The sequence below is a fragment of the Coturnix japonica genome, chromosome 3 (assembly GCF_001577835.2).
Source record: "Coturnix japonica isolate 7356 chromosome 3, Coturnix japonica 2.1, whole genome shotgun sequence".
NCBI lineage: Eukaryota > Metazoa > Chordata > Aves > Galliformes > Phasianidae > Coturnix > Coturnix japonica.
The window spans coordinates 95,054,611-95,063,053 of record NC_029518.1 but is presented as its reverse complement, the minus strand read 5'-3'; the positions used below and the strand labels follow the sequence as shown (position 1 = coordinate 95,063,053).

The 8,443-nt window shown below is 46.2% G+C and overlaps 1 protein-coding gene across 3 annotated transcripts; it reads left to right on the top strand.

The window, feature by feature from the left end:
• Positions 1–105: 105 nt before the first annotated feature.
• On the top strand, positions 106–5,383 carry LOC107312272 (WD repeat and coiled-coil-containing protein). Of its 3 annotated transcripts, none has more exons than XM_015859552.2 (5): positions 106–221; positions 582–686; positions 1,889–3,783; positions 4,376–4,493; positions 4,751–5,383. In XM_015859552.2, the coding sequence occupies exons 3-5, from the start codon at positions 1,909–1,911 to the stop codon at positions 5,020–5,022; spliced, it is 2,265 nt and encodes a 754-aa protein (XP_015715038.1). In that variant the 5' UTR covers positions 106–221; positions 582–686; positions 1,889–1,908; the 3' UTR covers positions 5,023–5,383. The 3 variants fall into 3 exon arrangements, with proteins under 3 accessions (XP_015715038.1, XP_015715036.1, XP_015715037.1); XM_015859550.2 differs by having other exon boundaries at positions 114–239; XM_015859551.2 differs by lacking the exon at positions 106–221 and adding an exon at positions 351–443.
• The last annotated feature ends 3,060 nt before the right edge of the window (positions 5,384–8,443 follow it).

The following is an 8,443-nucleotide window of genomic DNA, read 5'->3' as shown; positions in this document are numbered from 1 at the left end:
GAAGGGAAGAGACCACTCCCGCCCTCGCGCGGGATTGGTGGAGCGCTGATGACGTCACAGCCCGCCCCGCTGCCTGTGGAGGCGCCCTCCCTGTGGAGGCGCCGCCCGCTGCGTCACGGGGCTCAGGCGGGGCCGGTGGGAGGGCGGGACCGAGCTGGGGTTGAAGGTGTCCTACACCGGGTACGGCGTGATTTACCGCCGGTACCGCCTCACCGGAGCCGGTATGAGCCGCAGAGCGGGTGAGGCTGCCGGTTGTGGCGAGTGGATCGCTGAGGGAGACGGGGGAAAATCGGTGCGGGCGGGCCCGAGCAGGATTGGCGGGGCGTTGGGGCTGTGGGGCGGGCGGGCGCGTTTTGGTGTTCTTTCTTAGCGCGTTTACAGCCCCGCCTCGCAACACAACTGCGCTCCTCACAACGACTTATGGGCGATTGGAGGCTGCTGGGGTAAGAGCTGAAGGCCGGGTGGTTGCAGGGAGACCCGGCCTAATCGGCGTCCCAAGGGTTGTATGAGCCCTTGTGGTGGGCTGGGGGTGTGGTACAGTGTGAACACGCCGGCCCTTGTGCCTCGTTTTCCTTTCCCAGGTCTGCTGTGAAGCCTCTGTCGTGGTGGAGGAAGGAGCCCAGATGGCCACAAGGCTCAGTGTCTCGATGTATCCCATGAGGGGAGTTGTCATCTCCTTTCCCTAAGTAAGTACTGCCCGCAGGGGGTTGTTCATGTTACTTACAGTGATCAACTTTGGTGTTTCTGATTGAGGTCAGTGGTTGGAGCTTAGAGGAGAGCCAGGTTGGTGGTGAGGTACAGCCCAGGTCCTCCAGCTGTTCTTTTACCATGAGGAAACATCCAGCATACTTAGAATCTCACAATCATTAAAGGTGGAAAAGACCTCTAAGATCATCAGATAGTCACCAAGTAAATCATCAAGTAGATTATCATCCACCCAGCACCAGACTTGCCCACTTGGACTTGTCCTTGACAGACATTTACCTAGTAGCTCTTCAGGATTATCAAATTCACGGAGCACCTTCTCTCCAAGGTAACCTGCTTCTGTGCTGAGCTGTCATTTTTAGTTTTTCCTTCATAGCTGACCTAAATCTCCTTTGTTAACACTAAGCTGATTATTACCTTGCACAGTGGACTTGGAGAAAATTGATAAGTGCTCTCTCACCAACAACCTGGCTTGTGTTTGCAAGTTTAGTCTCGCGGTCTTCTCCAAACTAGCTGAACCCATTTCTTACCCTTCTCTGGTCCTTGATCTCTACAAAGCCTTTCCATTGACATTGGACTGTGAAGCTCAGAACTGGGCACAAAACGCCAGTGGAGATATTGCTTGCTCAGGGGTAATGGGGTAATTATCTCCCTGCTGTATGGCACCTCTCGTAAAGTTATATTTTAAGTTCTTTGTCATATATTTCCTCAGAGAAATCTGCTTTGATACTATCTTCCTTCACAATTACACTTGCTCTTTTATGGAGGTTTTTGAAATAACTAGGCAAGTGCCTCTTACTTACCCACTTAATGCAGGGTCAGATTTATAAATAATACGTTAATGCTCTGTTATACTTGTAAGGGATTACTTTATGTGATCACAAATGGTTGATGAAGCTGAGAACGAGGGGCAATATTTTGAACATGTGGAATGCTAGAAGTTGTTAGAAAATATTCTGAGAAGCAGCAACCCATCAGTTAGAAGGAGCAAACTGTTTTTGTGATGAAAGTGAAGCAGCCTGGACCTATATAAATACCATAACCTCTTTCTTTTAAAATTGCATTTCACTGTGGAGACATTAAAACCATAACAAAAGTAGGGTTGTGGATTAAGCATAGATGAGTATTGTGCGTATTGACTTGGCTGAAAGAAGCAATCATTTTTATTCTTTAATTTGTTTAGATGTCTCGTATCAAAAAGACATGGAGCTTGGAAAGGCAAAGCTTCTGAGAACAGGCCTTAATGCCTTACACCAAACAATTCACCCCGTGCATGGGATTGCCTGGACTGATGGGAAACAGGTCATATTAACTTCCTTACACCTTCAGAATGGAGAGCCAAAATTTGGTGACTCGAGCGTCATTGGTCAGTTTGAACACGTCCATGGACTCTACTGGGGCCCGGGTCCCCCTGATGCCCCAGCCCTGCTTGCTGTTCAACACAAAAAGCATATCACTGTTTGGCAGCTCTGCTTTAACGCTGCAGACAGAAATAAGCTCTTGGTTTCTCAGATCTGTGACATCAGTGAGTCGTTTCCAGTGCTCCCCCAAGGTTGCGTGTGGCATCCAAATAAGGAGATCTTGGCCGTGCTGACGACGCGGGATGCCTCGGTCCTGCACTCTGTTCATCTCAACAACTGTAGAATTAAAGCAGATATTAAAGGCAGCGGTCTCATCCATTGTGCTTGTTGGACTAAGGAAGGCAATCGCTTAGTGGTTGGTGTAGGCAGTGCCCTTCATTCTTATATTTGGGATGACACTCAGAAGACTCTCAATGCTTGTACTTTTTGCCCAATCTTTGATGTGGGAGGATACATCTGTGCTGTAGAAGCTACTTTGAATTTTCAGATTGCTGTCACTACTGAGCTTCCTCTGGACAAGATCTGTGGCTTAAATGCCGGTGTGGCTTTTGAAGTCCCAGCTAGCATTGAAACGGAATCCTTTCCCTCGCAGTCCAGCTTATGTGGTGAGGAAGAGTATTCCATGGATGGGGGGAAGAAGGTGCTGGATGCTGAGAAGCCCATGTCTGCGGTTACATCTCCCGTGGATCTGACCCACATACTCTCTAACAAGCCGGGTGCTGATTCCAGCCCTCTGCTTCATCTGAGGCCCAAGGACTATTTAACGGGAAGCGGCCAAGATTCTTCACATCTCATTTTGGTGACGTTTGAAAAAAAGGTGACCTCTACCAAAAAAGTCAGCATCCCGGGCATTCTGGTTCCTGACATAATGGCTTTTGACCTCAAAACTCAAACCGTATCGGTCGCCTCAAATACCTGTAACGTTATTTTAGTCTATTCGCTGACTTCGTCCAATTTGCCGAATATTCAACAAATTCAGCTAGAGAAAAATGAAAAACCCAAAGGTTTGTGCTTCTTGACCAATAAATTGTTACTGATAATGGTTGGGAAACAGAAATTCACCGATCCCGCTTTTCTTCCATCTTCAAAATCAGACAAGTATATGATCAGGTTGATGATAAAGGAGCTGATATTTGAAGCAGCTCCTTCAACATCTGCATCAGTTAATGGGAGCTGTGCGTCAGTCAATGGGAGTTTGAACCTTTCAAACATACCCCACGATGTCTCTATGGATGTTCACCCTCTCAGTCGCGGACTCCTGATACCAGATCGTGCTGCCCTCCAGTCTCCTACCAGCAGAAGAAAACTTATTGAAGAAATTAAGAGTCCTGGTTATGAGCAAAGCTGTTTGTTGAACACAAGTGACCTCAAAGAAAAGAAGGTGTCCTTGAATTTTCCTCTGGCTGTCGAGTCTCTCAATGCTGAACCGCTTAATCAGTCTTCATCACTGTCCACGTCGCTGGCATTCTCTAACAAGCCAACGTCTCCAAAAAGACAGATAGAGACAGCTTCCAAAATACCAAATTCTTACAAAAATAATCTATTAAGTGAAAAGGAAGCAAGTTACTTTTCAAAAAATGTAGAAAAACTGTCTGGTAACTTTACTCAACTACAGCATCATGTCTGTGAATTAACCGAGCTGCTAAAAGCGGGGAAGAGAAATCTTCCAATGTACCCATCTTCTCAGGAACCTCCTTTTATTAACATCACCTATCAGGTAACTCTAACGCTGGAAGCATTAGTGGCAATATCTGTGTATGGATATGTGGTCTTTGTAAAGAACGGGACTAAAGCTCCTGTGGGATTATATGCAAAAAGGACAGGACATCATTGGTGTAAAGTTAAACCATATGTCTTCCTGGTGGATGGGTAGCTCTGTGCATGACATGGAAGAGGAGTCAGGGTTCACTTTGTTTCTGTTGTTTTTAGAATTGCTTTGCTTTGTGCCGTGGGGGGGATATTCTTTGCTGGCATCTCAGGCTTAGAGCAGTGGTGATCACAGGTGAGAAAGACAAGTACTGCTGATTTGTTGGCCTGTTCCTCGTTGGATGGAATCATAGAATGGCCTGCATTGAAAAGGACCACAATCATCGTGTAGTTTCAACCCCCTGCTATGTGCAGGTTCACCAGCCTCATCCCTGTTTGTGCACGGGAGTTCTTACCTTTTCATAAGATGAGGATCAGGGAGGGGGGGGAGGGAGAGAACTTGCTGCTTCACAGACTTCTGATTGGGTTCTGATGGACGTTACTTTAATATCTCTGCTCAAATAATAGATTGCTGTATCTATGAGTCTTTCTTGCCTTTGCAGAAGCAGCTTTCCAGAAATGATTCAGATGAGAGGCGATCTGTTCTTCTTTGTGAGGGTAAACTTTGTCTAAGCGTAGTCCAGCAGATCTTCAGCCTCTCTCTGGTGGAGATGCAGCATGGTACGTTGTAATGATCCAATCAAATAAACACTTGAAACACAGGCAAGGAATTCAGGAAGCTGAATTCTGCATGGTTGCTATCAGTCCTCTGGTTTTGAGATTACACAACCTGCATCTCCCCATCCCTTTTAGCGCTACAAAAGCTGTAAGCATACAGAAGTGTTGAACATTCCATTTGAGACGAAATGGGTTTTGTATACTATCAATATACCTAATTACAGGGGCGGTTATGAACAGGTGCTTGTCTATCTCCACAGGTTCATCTTGGATCGTTCTCACAGCAGACAGCGAGGGCTTTGTCCCATTGACGTTTACGCCCATGCAGGAGGTGGTTGTGAGAGATGCCAGTATGAAAGGCTACAGTGCCCGATCCTCCAAGACTTTGGACATCATCAGTTCCACAGAAGGCTGCAGACATGCTGCTTCTGAAAGCCTGGATATCACCAGCTCCTTGGAAGTTCTCCGAGATTGCTCCTCCAAGGCTTTGGATGGCAGCAGTCCTTCTGAGCAGCCCAGCAGTAAAATGTAACTTTGGACATTGATTTCGTAGTGCCTGTCTTACCGTAGGAGACTCCTGAACTTACAGCTGAGGACTGCAAATTCTAAATGAAGGTCTGTCTCAAACCTCTGTTGGATTTCTGTCATTGCTCACCGTCGCTGTAAGTTATTTATTTGGTCCTTGGAAACCTTAGCTTTTTGATTTTATACTGAGCCGTGTTTTATAATATGCCTCTTGCATTGTATGCCAGTTATTTGTATCAGTGATTGGAGATAGAAGTTCTTACAAGCTGCAGAGCTGAAGCTGTGATCCTACTCTTTAGTATGTTGGTGTTTTTAGATAATCGTAAATGTTTTTAGATAATAGTAAACTTAGACATCTGTGAAAACACGGTGTTCATCCTCACTTTCTCACTTCTGTCAGATCCTGAAATATCGCATTCTTATTCAGAAGGGGGAAGATGCTGCATCCAGCAGAATGCAGCTGGTTTTGCACTGGAGTCAGATGAGGCTGTAAGGTTCAGATGTAGGGAGTTAGGCCAACGTAGGGTCATGTAGAAGGTCTTTACCGCATGGAGGTGAGACATTCTGTCCCGCCTGTGCCCACATTTACTTGCAGTGTGACTTTGGGGAAGTGACTGTCACATGTGGAGGTGTCGAGGGGTCAGTTGGTCCAAACTGGCAGACAGTCAGAAGGGTAAAACTGAGGAGAGACAAACTGAGGAGAGACTCGTGAGTTGAGACAGAAACAGTTGAAAAAGTTAGCAGAGCATTGCTGTGTGTGCAAGCAAAGCAGAACAAGGAGTTAATTCAGTACTTCCCATCAGTGGGCAGATCTCCAGCAGCTTTGGGGGCAAGCAGAGTGTCATTGTGCTTAATGAGTACGTGGGAAATTGAACTCCATATAATGCCAAACATTCTCCCACCTTCATTCTTTTCCCCCAGCTTTTATTGTTGAGCGTGGCATGGTGTGGAATGGAATGTCCCTTTGATGACCCAGCCTTCTTACCGGGCAGAAAGTGGGAAGAAAGGAAAGCCTTGATGCTGTGTGAATGCTGCTCAGCAGCAGGTGAGGCACTGCTGTGCCAGAAAAAGGTTCTACTGCCTTTGTAGCAAGAGAGGAAACAGTGAAATTCAGAACATGGCACAGGTTTATGTAGCGTGGATTGCAGCACCAGAACAACACAGTAATCCAAGATTGCTAGCCATAAAATTAAAGCACGGTCACATTAAGCGGTTTATCGGGCTTTCAGTGCCACTTAACTGTGAGAAGGAATTGAGTGATGAGATTATGGAATTGGAGCTGCTGCCTCTGGAATAACATAATCTCTTTTTTATTGCCTATTTGGAAATTTAGCCGCCGTCATCAATCGTCTGCCCACAAAATATGATATTAAAGGTACAGCAGAGCTAAAAGCTGCCAAGAGAATCTGACAGGGCGGCCTGCATTGGTGGAACTGCTGCAGCTGAGGCTGGTGGCAATGTGCAGAGTCTTCTCAATGATGGGTGAGTTTGTTTTGGTAATGGAAATTCTTACAGACATCAGCTTATTTGGGCAGAACAAAAACCAAACAAAAACAGCTGGTCAGCCATTGTAAGCCTGGTGCTGGACAAGCTGGTGGCCTGAATGGATACGAGGGTGAAAAGGTAATCTCTAGGTAAAAACATTCTCTAGGTAAAAGAGAGGATGGAGCCTACAAAGCTGTGAAGGAAATCCCATTGATCCCTTGCTGCAGGTGAGTGATTGCAGGGGCACCAGCAAAGTCAAAGAGGCAGGGGTAGGATGTGGGGCTTCAAGGCGTATCTCCATCAGGTGAAGCTGAACAAGTATCAGTCCCACACAGTCCAAACCACCTGTACAGAATGCAGCAGTACGGAAGAGAGAAAGCCAGGCAAGAACTTCCTGAAAACCTAAATCTTACTTCTGATTCTATGCCTTTAGAAAAGACATTACAGACACTGCTCTAGGAACTCTGATATTTCTCTGGGACCCACCTTTCCTGCAGAGTGCTGTGGCTCCATCAGCTGTCTGCTCGGTTGTGTTTCCAGAGGCTGCAAGATCTCAGGTGCAAACCAGAAAAGTCATCTCCTCCACCTCAAGGGCTGAGGCATGTGCTGCTTCTCTGTCTTTTAAATGAAGCCTTGCAGTGAGTTAGAGTGTGTTTATGCAGCAGATTTGGTGCTTAATGATGTGAAAGCTATCTAATTTCTTATCTTAAACCTATAACATAAACTTGTTTTTATAACCGTACTACTCAGCTTTCTTGCTAGCATTTGAACCACGGTCTTACAGGGAGTTAAGGTGATAAAAAAAAATCACTCAGAGCAGTGCAAGGAGCCTGGGATCTCAGAAAGAAATTCCAAGCCAACAGAAGCTCACCCACCTGTCAGCTGTATGGATCCAGGTGACCTTTCCATCAGCGAGGCGAGCAGCTTTCTGAAGGGAAAGCTTCTACTGTAGCTCTTCAAGGCTGGTTTTCTACTTTTTAAGCAGTGATAGGAAAATCATACAAGATACGTGGTTGATTGCTGTACACACAAGTGCTACTGGCTGCGCCCTATTGCATGAGATGTAGAATGTCCTTGCTTTCTTTGCTTGTTCTCAAAGGTTTTGCCAAAAAGCACCAGATCTTAGAGGGCTTAGATTTCTCTCAAGGAAATTCCTCCTCTGACGGAGATGACCAGTTTAGTTTTGAGGCTTTTATCTGTGACCCAGAAAGGCAAGTAGGAAAGGAGACTAACATTATATTTGGCAACAATCCATGGATCCAGAAAAGCAGAGTTTAGCTCTGTCTGCTTTTGAGGATTTTACTTAAAATACAGAAGGTGAAAAGAAACCAGAGGATGCGGCAGGGATTGACTCTCGCAGTGATTATGCTGAGGTGCAGGAGTGACATAAGGAATTAGCTCTCAAATCTTCAAGAGCCCCTCTTGAAAACCTGGTGACCTGAAACCTAAGGAGGACAGATGTCCGATGTCACCTATTGAAGTGGGGGACTCAGCACAAAGGATCTAATCCCCCTAAGCTGCAACAGCCCACAAGCCCAGGGGCAGACAAGACAGCACGGGACGGCTGGTGGCATTGCCAGCAGCAACTCTCCCTGACAGTGACAGGGAACAGCAACTTCTCTGCACACTCAGCTGCAACCTGCAGGGAGATCGAGTGCCAGCTGGAAGTTTTCAGCATCATTTTTTGAGCAGAAAATACAAAGGGGATAAAACTGGAAGAGGTGCCATGTGATGAGCTCTGCTACTGACTATAGCAGCAACCAAGCCAGTCTAGAAGGTTTGGGTGGTTGTTAGCTTACATCACGCAAGGACCAGGAATGGGCATAGTCTGCATTACAGAGGGCTACCCAAGGACAGTTAATTCTCTTGTCCTTTTCTCCCTCTATTTGTGTAAATCCATTAATTGGAACAGTTTGTACGTGGGTGGGAATTCTGTCCATCAG